The following is a 14,163-nucleotide window of genomic DNA, read 5'->3' as shown; positions in this document are numbered from 1 at the left end:
TAGCGTTAGGGTTATCTAAACCCTCTCGTCCACATGAGCAAAATGCCACACTCAAAATGGGAGACTACAAACCAATCGGTGACATCACGGTGGCTACGTCCATTATTTTATACAGTCTATGAACCCTCGGCTAAGAATTAGCCTCGCAAATAACACCCTGTCAAATCACAAATTGTAGTTTTTAAACCCAAGTTTTGTACTGATTAAAAAACAAGCTTAAAAAATGCTGGTAGGTGGATTTTGTTAAATTCACCTTTTTTGTCTGTTTCCACTGTTTCTAGTCTTTATGCTAAGCTATGTGCAGTGTCTCCCAACTGTAGCTTTATATTTAAAGTGACGCACATGAGCGTGATAATCATCTTCTCATCTAACTCTCTGTAACTCTCTAAGTAAGCAAATAAGTGCATTTCCTAAAATGTGGAACAATTTCTTAAAAGTTTTTTTAAGTGGAAACATCATCTGCTTTTAATTGAATGGTCCAAAACTATTAAAAGTTCAGTAATGGGAAGTGACTTAATTATTCTGGGAGCAGTGCATAAATACAGCTGGGTAATAACACAGGAGATCTGCATTACAGCAAACAGCAGGGCGACAGGGCTTTTCTTACCTTTAACACTGCTACAAAATGTGCCGTACAAACAAGTAACTTTTAAAAAATGGATAAAAGGGATAATATCTTGAGAATATCTATTCCGTTTGTGGTGCATTTTCCTAACTTGCGCTCCATATCAAAGTATAAAGCCTATTCACATATTGCTCTTTCCATAGAGCACACATATTGGAGGGTAAAAAAAAAAATCTAATGATTTCCTGTAACACAAAGTGACAGCTCCAGGTGACAACAGCTAACACCAAATAATAGGTGAGCAACAACACCTGAGCTTCAGTGGTCACACAGAGCCTCCAGGACTGCAGAGTCCTCAGTTGGCCTGTTGGGTGACACATTTGCAGGGCTGCCAACTATCAAACACTAATTAGGGGTGTAGTGGGAGCTAAATCCAGCTCCACTCAGCATTTTAAGCTGACATATACATTTGTGGGAAATTCATGACACACAGAAGTGAAACAAGGCTCTTTCATTTTAATGCTTTTCTGAATGCACAGCAAAATTGATTTTTCCCCTTATAATGGTAATTGTTTGCTTTATAGTGATCACTGACTGCAGGACATATTTTACACACATTTAATTTACTACTGCCACACTGACATAAAGGTCCCCATTACATTATTCATTTCTGGTATGTGCAGGTCCAACAGCTCTGTTTGTGTGAGGCAATTTTCTGAAGGGCAAAATGTATAAACCATTATAATCTTGGCCAGAAGAACCTTTAGGCAATGATAAATTATATCATGGTTGCAGATTTGGAAAGGAGGGGAGGGGGCTGAAGATCCATAACCTCAATTATTCAGCATGATATCAAAATGAGGATAGCAGGTGAGATGCAGGCCAATTATTAAAGGGGCTGTGCTGTTGAACCAGGGGTGTAGATTTGGCTCTACTTCCACATTTTTGTATTGTCTGCCACCCACGGAAACAAAAACTATCTTAGTTCATCATGAGAAAGACCCACCCCTCTCTCTCTCTCAAACTCAGACCAAACTCTGATCAAACAGTAAAACTACGCAGAGCTAGTTAAAAATACAAACTAAGATTGTGTTACTGTGTTATATATTTTTCGCCTCAGATGTTGTCAGAAGCATGTTTTAGCTTACTGTTTCACTGTAATACGAGATCACTAGTTAATAGCTAGCTGCCATTGTCTTAAACGGACGAGTTCACAGTACATCACCTGACAGCGTGGATGTTTATTGGTCTGTTGTGGTGCAGTGCATTCTGGTATTTGTAGGTTTTCTACCTCTTGATCAAAAGCTTATACCATAGTCCTTTTCCTCTGTTTTCTCTGGTCATATAGCACCAATTTCTTTGTTAAATTTATTGAAAGATATCATTTCAAAAGCATTTGCATATTTCCACTGCGTCGACATTAGTTAAAAAAAAGTACAAGAAAATAAACTTAAAAATCCAAAACAAATACACAAACAAAAGAGAATACAAAAACAACACATAAAAACACACACAAAAAAAAAAACAAGAACAAAAAAGCAAGGAAATTACCTTAAAAAGTGCTTAAAAATTACAATTCTGTAACATCCGCAACATTTCTTACTAAGTTGCTCGTTGCCTTTTTCACCATGTTTCTGTAAGAAATCGAACCAAATTATCCCAGGCTTTAAAGGTTTAAAAACTTGTGACAGGCTTGTGAATAAAGCTCAAGAAAAGTGATGACAATCCAGGTAAATAAGGGTTAAACACTCAACCGGCAACATTACAAAATCTACCAGATCTGCTATGAGCATAAGCAAAGGCAACTGAGGGATACCAAAAAAAGGCTCTGGACGTTAATATCTTTATCACAAAATACTTGCCAGATTGCCCTTGTGACGTTTAAGTGTAAATTATTTGTATTGTACTGCATGTGTAATTAGACAGCTTTCATTTATTGCATATTTATACAGTGCACTGTATAGCTGTACTTGCTTATGATGAATGTTATAGTATAGTAGGAAATGAGTTTTCTATTTTATGTTTTCTAAGGTGGACACCCCCCCCCCTTGGCCAGCGGATCGCCCCCCAGAGATGGCTCTGTGGTTACGGCCTTGCTCGGCACCCAGCAAGATACTGGCTCTGGTTTCATAACACAGCAGTGGTAAGATCCGCGTGTCCTGTGTTGTTTTCAGCAGCGTGATAAGGCTCGCCTCGCCGCACAAATCTAATCTGTGCGTTTGATCTCACGGCCACGCGCAAAAACGTGAAAGATTTACAGACTCCAGGGTGACGAGCAGCTGTCCGGAGGGTTACAAGGTGGACAGTGGAGGAAAAGAGGAAGGATAGCATGATTTTTTTACTGGCTGATTTCACATGCAGTGCTCGGGAAAGTTAAAGGGGCCCGGTCTCATTGAAGGGCGCAGAGTAGGAGGGCAGCTGGGAGCTGATAGTCCTCTCTCATCAGCACAGGCTTTTCTGCACTGAGGAGGAATTCATGTGAAGTGGGAGGCGCCCGAGCGAGGCGAGCGGCATGACTGCTGGCCGAATTTAACAATTAACCTTGATGAACACAGATTGGTTTCACTTAACAGGCGCAGGTGCGTGGAGTTTGGCGCAGCTGAGCGATCCCACGTTTGTGACTGACGCATTTTATGCCAAACACAGAAACTACACGGAGAGAGGATATTGCAGCTGATGTGTTTTTTTCTGAACGGGACAGGATTGCAATGGGAGTCCGTCCGATACCCATCCTCTTGCAGAATCCAGGAGCACTGCTGATTTGATTTGGAGACCTGTATCGGAATTTGACCGCCTTGTCATTGCCCAACAGCAGCTGAAAGGCATCTCCTTAACAAGAAAGGACGCTTCACTACTCTCCATCTGCACACCCGGACGGCTTGAAATGAGGACCATTTCCCGGCTGTGTTCCGTGTGAAGAGGCAAAGCGGGGCGGCAGTTTCTTCGGCTCTCAAGGACGAAACAAAAAAAGTGGCCGCCGGCCGAGCTGCGAAGCATGGAGCGGGACGACACTGACACCGCGAGCGCGTCCAAAAAGACAATAATTGCGAAGATATTTAAAGTTCGCAAGAGGAGGGAGATGCTTTTCGTGCAGGTGTGCTTTATCTGCAGTGTCCTCTTCGTGGCGTGGAGCATGTCGGCGCTGTTGACCAAGACAGGTGAGTAGGGGAGAGATGCACCGGGGCGCTGGGAACGGAGGACGGTCTGAGCTCAGATATCTGCAGTAAAAACATGCACCTACACGTTAATTGTAATTTTCACAAGCAAACATGTCAAGGGCATGAGATAAAAAGCATCATAATGATTTGCTTTTTCCCAAATAGGAGCGTCTCCAAAATGCGTATGCTCTGATTGTGCAATTTAAATGAAGTATGTAGTTTATGTTAAATGCAGTAAATAGCCCAAGATGCGTTCGATGCTTTTGGCCCATCACACTCTGCAGAAAAAGTCAGCTGCACATGTTCAATATCACGTTACAACGTTTTTCTTTGATCCCAATGTTGGATATATGCGTCTGTTTGTCCGCGTATGCCGCAGTGTGCGCGCCGTAGCAGCGGCACGTTTTTAATTTGAGAGGCAGTCTCATGATCACGGCACACCTCCTGCTCCACATGCACACAGCGATAACCGATCCCACAACAACGAGCCCGATTTTTGGGGATTGTTTGCCTTATTGTTTGGGCGCCACGCACATCGTCGGTCACACTACACTGGAGCTCAGGATGGTGGTTAATGCTGGCATCATCGCGTCTGGCCCGGGGTTTCACACAACACCGCACACACACCGGATCACCTCAACCACACTCGAGCATCATCACGCTTCCAGGCTCCGCATGGCCATCGAGGGATGCTGATTTTACGCATTTAAAGAGGGGAGGATAAACATTAGGAGGGGTGAATGTTGCAATATTCTTAAATCCTCGAGGTGTGCGTGGTGCAAACGACTCAGATGGCTGATCATGCATGTGATTTTTTTCCCCCTATGCAGTCACACACACACTCCAAACAACATGCCCTCCAATGCACACATGTCAAAACTCTTACCTCGGGCTCGTGCAAACACTGACACGCAGAGCATCCCACACACTGTTATGTAATCTAACGAGCAACCTTGACATTTTGCTGGTGAAGAATGATATCTGACACACACCACCGGGATCAGAGGTTAACTAGACAAAACACCCTGCAGGACTGCTCATGTGAAGGCAGAACTGTGCATGAATGTTGCACTCATTTTTAGTGCAAGGGAGCTGTAGGAATTATTGCATGTGGGCATAAAAGAGAAGAGGAGCTCGGTGTTTTATTTTTTTTTTTTTTCCCCTCTCAAAGTGCTTCTAACCCTAAGCCTTAGCCCCAGACCCTGCCGTGGGATCTGTCCATCTGCAACCACTTAGGGCCCCGGGCTGAAAGCAGCTAAATTCACCACTGCCTGACTGTAGATCTCTAACTGATGTATTGGGAGTTTTATTAATTACATTAAAAACAACAAGAGGCTTAAAAGATTATTCTGGAATGATATCATACAACGAGTGCAAATCTCTTATCTCCAAAGGCAGGCACTGGGAGCCAAAGTAAGCCCCCCTCTGTCACTAATGGCTTGCCTTTTTTCATTTAATCAAGTTCGCCTGACCCACACGGTGATCGTCATGTGGGGGTATTTGACAGAAGGCGTTTCTTGTGAGCCAGTTTGACCACCAGCAGCAGCGGTGGTGGTGTTGTTGGGATTTCAAGGTGACATGCGTGAGAAGTGTCTGATGAGAGAAATCCCCTCTGTGCCCACAAGACCCAAAGCTCACAATAATCAGATCTGTCTAATTGAATAGCTGTGGCCTTCTCATCTTTCATCCATCACACTGGGAGCATGCATTTGTCACGTCACAGTGAAAACCTGCGCCTCGTGCTCGCCACCCATTTGATTGATAGTAGTGTGGGGGAGTGTTGATGTGCTGAACGGTCCAGATGGATGGGATTTGATGTACTACTCCTGGGTTACATCTCCATAAAGAGGGGTGGGGCGCAACATGCTGTCATGCATATTGATGGGCTGTGGCGTGCCACAGAGCTGTGTGAGGGAGACTTAAGAACAGGTGTTTTTTTAAAAGCAGGACAGGGCTCAGCTCTGACAGGTAGCTGTAGCAAGCAGACAGTGATGGTCGGACGGGCGGGGTCAGGGGCGACAGGAAGGTGAATACTGGTATGAGGAGAGTGTCTTCACTGCACAGAAAGATTGATGGATGGTTGTCCTTGGTCCATCTCCTGGCTGAGCTGATTGGACAGAGGATGACATTACCACTGTGCTGTTGTTGCTTGAGCACTCTTGTCTTTCTGTGCTACTCAATATAGACTGAAAGAAGTGTATTCCCAGGCTTTTTTTTTGTTTTTTATCCCATTTGAGCTCATTAATGGAACTGCTGTTGTCAGAGTCTCTCATTGGCCTCATAGCTGTGTGTACAATATAAAAACAGTCTAACACATCTAAGATGTTTCTATTTGTAAAACAATTTTTAAAGGACTGTCTGTCATAAAAGTAAAAATCCATATTTTTCCTCTGACCTGTTCTGCCATTTATCAATCCAGATTGTTTTGGTGTGAGTTGCCAAATGTTGGAAATAGCTGAAATGCTGAGATGTCTGCCTTTTCCTTTTCCTTAGTATAATGGAACTAGATGCCACTCAGCTTGTGCTCAAAATGCCAAAAAAAATAATAGAAATCCAGAAATCATGATCCGTTCGTTCCACATAATCCACGGACCTTGTTAGTAGTTCCATGTAGGAACTATTTTCTTTCTACTTACCTACACCCGGCAACTATATCAGCAGGCAGATGAGGGCGAGCATCTATTCACCGAGCACCACCGAACTCGCTAATGTTACAACTCAGCTGAATGAATTGTTTGGTGGGTGTAGTTCAGTAGAGAGAAAATATTTCCTACTTGAAACTGCTCACAACAAGGTCTGTGGATTATGTTGGGTAACCGGGTCATAATTTCTGGCGAGAGACATTGGTGTTGACTTTTTTGTTGATTTTGGCGCTTTGAGCTCCACAAGTCAAATGACATCTAGTTTACTTGGCAGCTCAAACCAAAACAATCTAGTCCGATTTATTAAGCTAAAGGAGTGGGACAGCTTTGTATTGTTAAAGGAATACTCCACCTCTCAAATTCTAATTTGTATATCAGTTAGTGTATTGATGAATTTGTGAGGAATTTTTTCCCTTTTTTTTGGCTTTTCATGCCTTTATTGTGATGCAGTCAGAGAGTGATGGGTACAGTAAATGGAGAATCCAGAAATGGAGAAAATTCTGGATTGACAACAGCAGAACTATACCTGAATATCTCTTTACAAACACTCCCACAAGTCTTCTTTGTCCGGTTGTATGCATTTTTATGCATTTTGGCATGAACATTAAAATTTAGCAGCGTAGGCACGCTACTTTTTGGTGTGTGAGATTCTTTACGCAGAAAGTGTTTTAAATAGTAACATTTTAGCAAAAATGCATCAACACCAGTCCAACACACTACAGGCCGTAGTTTACCTCCAGCCAGCCTAGATTTACTTATAGAATCACGTCTTTATCATTTTTCTTTTTAGATGCTTGACAGGAAGCTGGCAGCCCATGCTCACAAAAACACATGCATGCGTCCCGCCGTGTTTCGTCTTCCAGGAAAACCTCATAATCTGTGTTTTTAAAGATTTCATGGTTGTGGTCAAGTGAATTTACACATAACAGCCTGTAGAATTTGCATTTAAATGGACTGTCATGCAAGTTGTTTCCCAAAAAATTCAAACAGTCCACTGTGTCCAAATCGGTGTGTAGCGTAAAGTGAAACAGTCCATGCATCCCACACGTGACTGTTATTATGATTATGCGTGACAAAAAGTGATCACCTCTCATCTTCATGTTATCAGGCTTTATGTTGTTAAAATGTCACCTTTGCTAGAATGACATGAAAGAAAAGGGACAAGATCAGAGGCAGCAAGAGGAGTGAAACTGAGCTGGTTAGTGAGGAGAAACAGGTTGGAGCAATGACTGGAGGGTTTGGTCTTTTGGATTGGTGAGCTGTGGGAAGCAGCTGCAGTCGCCTTGTGTACAATCTGTTTGTCCAATGCCTGCTGATCATCAGTCTGTCCAACTATACTGGATTGAAAGCCATTTAATGAAGACATTTCTGTGTCAGTTCACCTAAAATAATATGAGGTCGAGGTATAGGTTACTTTAGAATAAGCACTAACTGGAAGGTGGGACAGCAGAAACTGTGTAATGGCGCCTAAAAACTAATTTGACTCATGTTTGGTGGGTGGACAAACATGACTCCTGCTGGACGTGGGCCTTTTTTTTTCCTCCTCGAATAATAGTGAGCAGTGAGCAGCTTTGAGTAGAGTTAATATCTGTCTCCATCACGGGTATTCGGGTACATCCCTAGTATACACCAATACCGATGTATATGTAATGAGTTAATGTCAGTGGATACATTGGTACTGTACTGTACTGTATTGTATCCAAAACCCCTTTCCCAATGTACAAAAAACACTTATATCTGCTAACATCTGGCATAATGGAAAAGGTCACAATCTGTATTCACTCCCATAACATATAAATGTGCAGTAGTCACGGGTATTTATTGGCTTCAGCAGTGATGGAATTACAACACCTGGGTGGACATACTAATTTTAGCCCCTTTTCCCTTTACAAGGACACACCGCCACAAAATACCATCCATCTCCATCCAAGCAGTGCTCAAACGTCGTTCCAAATTAGCCACTAAGTTTGAGAGAGACTGAAAAAAAGATATAAAAAGTAAACACCATAACATGCCGCTTTCTCCTGTTTACTACCCTGTTTTCTAGCTCGTCTGTAAAGGTGACGTGACAGTAAGAAAAAAAATGACAGAAATACATATTTATTTACTGCTGAGCTGCGTAAACAACTCTAATGTCAATGGAAAAGGGGCATATTTGTATTTGGTTTTCCGGCATTTCAAAAAGCTGTAGACACACGCTAATTTGGACGGAAAAGGGGGACAACATTTTTTTGATGCTATAAGCATTAAAATGTTCCTAGATGTACTATTGTAAATGTATTGTTTTGTTTCACAGTTCCTCAATTTGTTACCCTTAAAGTAGTAGCTGTCTCCTTTCTATTAACCTTTACTTCTGCAAAATCATTGCCTGACGTGGAATTAGTCTCCTGAGACTAAGAGATCATACGGACACATTCACATGGTCAGTGAGTCATTTATACTGAGGTCATGTGAGTCTTTCACAACCACTGTGTAACCTGCCACCTACAGCCAGACAGAGGTAGTCTGAACAACTTGAATCTGAATCAAACACAGACCATCTGTCCTCTGAGTTTTCCCCAGTGAACTGCTCATAATTGCATATAGAGCAATGCAGTTTAATCATCCTGCAACTAGTTACTGCTCTTGTCAATACAACATTGCATTTGTGTTGTGTCATTGCATAAAATGTGCGAGTTTAAAACGCCGCTCGGCTCGTTGGTATGATTTTACATAATAGATTTGGGACAGCAGTTTTTTATGTCCTCATTATGGAGGCTTAAGAGCAGTTTAATGAAAAATGAAACTTGTATGCTCCTCCTCCCACTCACCCGCCCGAAAACATAATGGCACAGCAGCTGCATGTTGATGTGTTTTTGCTGCCGCCGGGTGAAAATGTCATATCTACAGAAACAAAAACTTTTAAAGGATTAAAGAAAAGCAACCTTATTTGGATTAATGACCGTGATCATGAGCATGGATGTTTTGGGTCATACTCTGTGCTAGAGCGGCCATGTTATTTTTTTTTATTTTATTTTTTTTTTTACAATGTGCAAAATGGAGTTTCAAGGTCTCCTTGCGGCAAAAGCTTTGCGGCTTTTAGAAGTGTTTCCAGGAGATCTTTGGCATAAAGCTCTATGTGCTGCAAACTGGCACAGTCAACTACAAGCTTATTTTATTTAGGCTGAATGTATGATATTCAGAGCTGTTTTGTTTTCTGTTGCAGGCCATGGGATGATCGTAGAGAGACATCCAAATCATGAACCCTGGGGAAGAAGGCTAATGGCTTCAACGCCGGACAACGAAACCGAGCAGAAGAACTGTTCAGAGCCAGGTATGCTGTGAGATTAAAGCTTTTTTTTTATTAACAATGGATTAAGTGACTGTGTGATGTGGTAAAGGTTGCTTATATTGATGAACCAAAAGAAAATTGCCCGATCCTGCAGCCCTGCAATGTTGTTTTCCCAGAAAAAAAGCCCTGAAAAACACACTGTACACCACCTGCCCAGCACCAAACAGCAGGCGAACAAAATGAGCAACTATCTGGTGAACGCAGTAGAGACAGATATTTCCCTCGGGAAACAAACCAAGCTTAAAGAAGAGTGAATATTTGACTTTATATATGTCAGGTGGGCAAAAACATGACTGCGAATTCATGGTAACGTTGCTCCGCGTGTTAACAGGAAGTGGTTTTCTAACATGTTTGCTGTAAAGAAATTTTGAGGTCTCAATAGGCACGCCATGAAATTTCATCGCCATGAAATTTCATGCCTATACCAGTGAAATTCTACAATTCTCGATACCCAATTTAGCACCATGATAAAAACAAACCATAAATCCCATCTACTTGAATTCCTTTATTAAAAACATTTAAATTATATTGTAGATCTGCAGGCCAGCGTGGGTCCCTATTATTTTGTAGGTACAAAATATATGTATTACTATATAGCCTACTATATTTTAATATATTATATTATGTTTAATATATAAAATATTATGTAATTCTAAGCTGACAAAACAAACAACAATATTGGCCTTCAGGGCAAAAGCCATAGCAGCATTTCTTTTTGACAAATAATGGCCAGTATAGAGAGCGATGTTCACAATATGTATATATATATGATTATTTAAGCCTGGATGACATTTAACAGTTTGCTTTTTAAATAATCTCCCTGTATTTGTGTTTTTATAAGCCATGTGGTCGTGGTGACGTAAATGCTGCCGCCGCTGCTCAGATTTAGCGACGTATCTGCTTGCTATGATACCCATCAAATGGTGTGCAGACTCTGCCTACTCGGCTCACACTCCTCCTCAGCCTTGAATGGCTGGGTGACGGTGACGAGCTGAACATTTGTTAGCTCTCAGCAACAAGAAAAATGCCAATGTGCAGCACTCGGCGCAAAATAGATACTCAGCACCTCTGGTAATTTTAGCATAGTGTAAATATGTGGCGCTCATACTGTAAAGAGTTAAGTCTCTGCTGGCTCCTGGGGATAAAACCATTTTGTCAATGAGTCGAGGTGGAGTTGTCGCTGTAGCTGCCCATATCACCATCCTCCACATATTGTTGTTCTTCTGTGCTGGTTGATTGCCCCTCTCTTTGGTATTTAACGGCAGACTACAACACTCGTAGGCACATATGTTGCTGCGTCAGCTCTGGAAGTGTTGCATCCTTGGTAACTACACTACTGGAGAATCACGAGTGCACGCGTTCTGAATTTTGGCATCCACTTAGTACCAAAGTATAATTTCTGATAACGTTCCCACATGAGGTGTCAATGCTGTCACCAGCTTGTACTGTTTTCCCCAAGCATGAAAAAAAAATCAGTGAAAACTGCTTTATATGAGTAATTTTACTCCAATCTTATAGTCAAGATCACTTGTGTCAAAAGTTGAGAACAGCAATGCCAGAACAAATAAAATGGTTATGAAGACACATTAAACCAGGAAATTAATTTTCAAATGCAATGGTATATTCTTGTAAAGTTTGATGTTGATCTTTATGCGCTCTATGTATGTAATGCACAGAGAATGACTTTTTCAGTCAGAAGATACTTAATACACAAGACACTAATGTTACGCTCTATTTACTGGGATGTATTGTTCTAAGAAAAATGACACATCATAAATATTGTAGGAAAAACTGAGTTTTTATGTCGATAGGCTGCTTTAATTCATCTCCTTACAGAGTCTCTATTGTTGTGTCTCAGTTTAGATCACTTGCGCTGCAATAAGCTCTGAAAGGACTACTAAAAGGGTCAACTATTGATTGTGTTACAGCGTCTTTGGTACTCTAAAAGGAATAAGCATTTTCTATAATTAGTAATACTGGACTCTATGCTGACAGTTCCACTGATGCTGCTGACATCTGCATCAGGCTATGGAAAACATTAAACATACTGTTTTTTTTTATGATATTATTGATTGAAATGTACTGACAGCTTTGGCAAGAGATTTGTTTGTCTTAGTTTGTCAGTTCAATGTCATTTTAATTGCCTCAAAAACACAGGTTCATTTGAGCTTCATGTGATCCTGCATGACTCAGAGGGGAAAACATAAAACTGTCAGGATTAGAGGTTTAGTATCAATAGGCCATTTCATGAAAAATATACACCAGCTTCTTCTGGTGCTGTGGCCAATTGACTACACAGGGTTTACCTGCTCTTACCACAACTCTAAATCTAAATTCATGAGGTGGAACCATGTAAGACCTGTTCAGGAGACACATCACTGTGTGGAAGAAAGCGTGCCTACCGCTCATAGACGAAAAGCTTGTGCTCATGGCAGACATGTAAACATTAATGTTGTCCCCCTCGGCTGACCTGTAACCATAAACTGTATACAAAAATGGAAGTAGCCATCGCAAAGTCATCCGTTGGTTTGGGGACTCGTGTTCATGTGTTTCTTGCTTTTTTGGAGGCAGAAGTGACTATATTTCGAAAGAGGGTGGACATTACCCTACACTAGCCTCTAACTTAGTTTGCATGGTGCATTTACAATCTATGGTTAACTGTGATAATACTAATGTTATTTTTTGCTGGCGAAAGACAGGCTATCAAAGCATAATGTACCATTATTTACCAGAAAAAAACAACTGAACATCCCACAAAGGGGTCTCTTGGTACAACTTACCGCTGAACAAGACCTTTTTTAGACGTTACAGTTATATGTGGTTACGCCATAGTTACGTTACCTAAACAATGCTGTCAACGTGGTAGTGACTTGTCAGTGGACGGCACCCATCTGTCCCTTAGGGTTGCAGCAATATACCAGTTTTAAGGAATACCGTGGTATGAAAATTGATGGTTATCATACCGTGTACATTTACTTATCCAAGGTTAAGACAAAAAAGCAACTAGGTGGAAAATGTTACCTAAGCATTCACATTTCCTTTCCTCCTCAACCGCCTGTCGGACTTTTTACACATAACGCTGTTTACAAAATGTTTTAAGTTCTGTTTTTATTCCTGTAAGGGTCATTGCAACTTATAATAGGCCTACTACTACTACTACTAAAGATAATTTTGTAATTGAGTGAAACTGTATATTTCATTAGATGGTTATCGGACTGAAAATTTCATATTGTTGCAACCCTACTGACAATTAAAGCAACCACACCTTTAGTTATGCATAACTTTTGGCTGTCATGAATGCTGAAATTGGCTATAGAGACAAAAAACAATTTCATTCCAGACTGTAAATGTGTTTATTTGTGCTGTAAAGTTGGGCATTTTAACATGAGGGTCTATGGGGATTTATTCATTCTTGGAGCCCATTCAAAGAATTGCAGTTTTTGGCACCTCTGGATTGGCTTCACTTTTTCGGCCCTGGGGGTCGCCTCTTGGCTGTAAAGTTTGCGAGCTCAGTGGTGCTAGGTGAGCTAGCAGTAGATACACGCTTCCTTCTGTGCAGTGATGCGATTGGTGGGTGTAGTTTAGTTGGAAAACAAAGTTCTTACATGAAACTGCTCACAACAAGGTCTGCCAATTATCTTGAGTAACCGCGTCATTATTTCTGGAAAGAAGCATTGATGTCGAGTTTTTCAAACTTACTTTTTGCATTCTTTGAGCATCACAAGCCAAGTGACATTTAGCTCCATTATATTGGAGAGAAGGCAGACATCTTCTAGCAAAACAATCTAGATTGATAAATCGTACTACAGCTAAGAAGAAAAATATGTATTTTTGATTTTAGGGTGAACTGTCCCTTTAAGCCCTGGGAATAATTATTTTTTTCTAAATTAGGTGCAACTCAATATTTGGATTTGTATTACTATTTGTGTTTGGCACGCACAGGGATGACACCAGGGCGCAGACAATTTAGGAAGTAATTTAAAAATATACCTTTTTTTTTTTTTCTGCATCATCACAAGTGACCCGGTGAGGACTAACTGGATTTTACTTCATTACTGGTCACAGCAGGCAGAATCCCTCAGAGATTAGTGAGTCATTGGTGCTGTAGCCTGCTATTTTACATAGAAACAAGCAAAACAAACATTTATACACCAGTGACTTTAAAAGTGTTCACATTTAAACGGTCACAACACTGGAATAGTTCTGAGTCACAGTGGGGTCCCATTGAAATGAGTGCCAAATGACAAGATTATGTGCTAAATTTTCCTCCTAATCCTCCAGGATTACCTTTTTTTTCCATTCAAATATCTTCCGCACCGGAGGCACCAGACTGTACTTCACATTCCACACATTTCTCATCGGCTCTAGTCCTCTTTCCTCTGATCACACCACTGCTCTGCATCGTCACTGTGAGCTGATCATATGACTCTTTGTTCTTGGGTCTTGGTCTTGTGAATAATCCTGTCA

At 41.2% G+C, this 14,163-nt stretch overlaps 1 protein-coding gene across 2 annotated transcripts in view; it reads left to right on the top strand.

Annotated features, from left to right (window-relative positions):
- The first annotated feature begins 2,703 nt into the window (after positions 1–2,703).
- slc24a4b (solute carrier family 24 member 4b) overlaps positions 2,704–14,163 on the top strand; it is a 47,181-nt gene continuing 35,721 nt past the window's right edge. Inside the window, exons 1-2 of one of the 2 annotated variants that reach the window (XM_042503557.2) lie at positions 2,704–3,723; positions 9,571–9,678. In XM_042503557.2, the coding sequence (XP_042359491.1) occupies positions 3,561–3,723; positions 9,571–9,678 (271 nt within the window). In that variant the 5' untranslated portion in view covers positions 2,704–3,560. The remainder of the gene's footprint in view (positions 3,724–9,570; positions 9,679–14,163) is intronic. The other variant, XM_042503556.2, reaches the window with a different exon arrangement.

Source organism: Plectropomus leopardus, chromosome 16, assembly GCF_026936395.1.
Source record: "Plectropomus leopardus strain MGB_pleo_1.0 chromosome 16, ASM2693639v1, whole genome shotgun sequence".
In the NCBI taxonomy this organism is placed as follows: domain Eukaryota; kingdom Metazoa; phylum Chordata; class Actinopteri; order Perciformes; family Serranidae; genus Plectropomus; species Plectropomus leopardus.
Note: the sequence above shows the minus strand (reverse complement) of the source record. Positions and strands in the feature narration are given on the sequence as shown.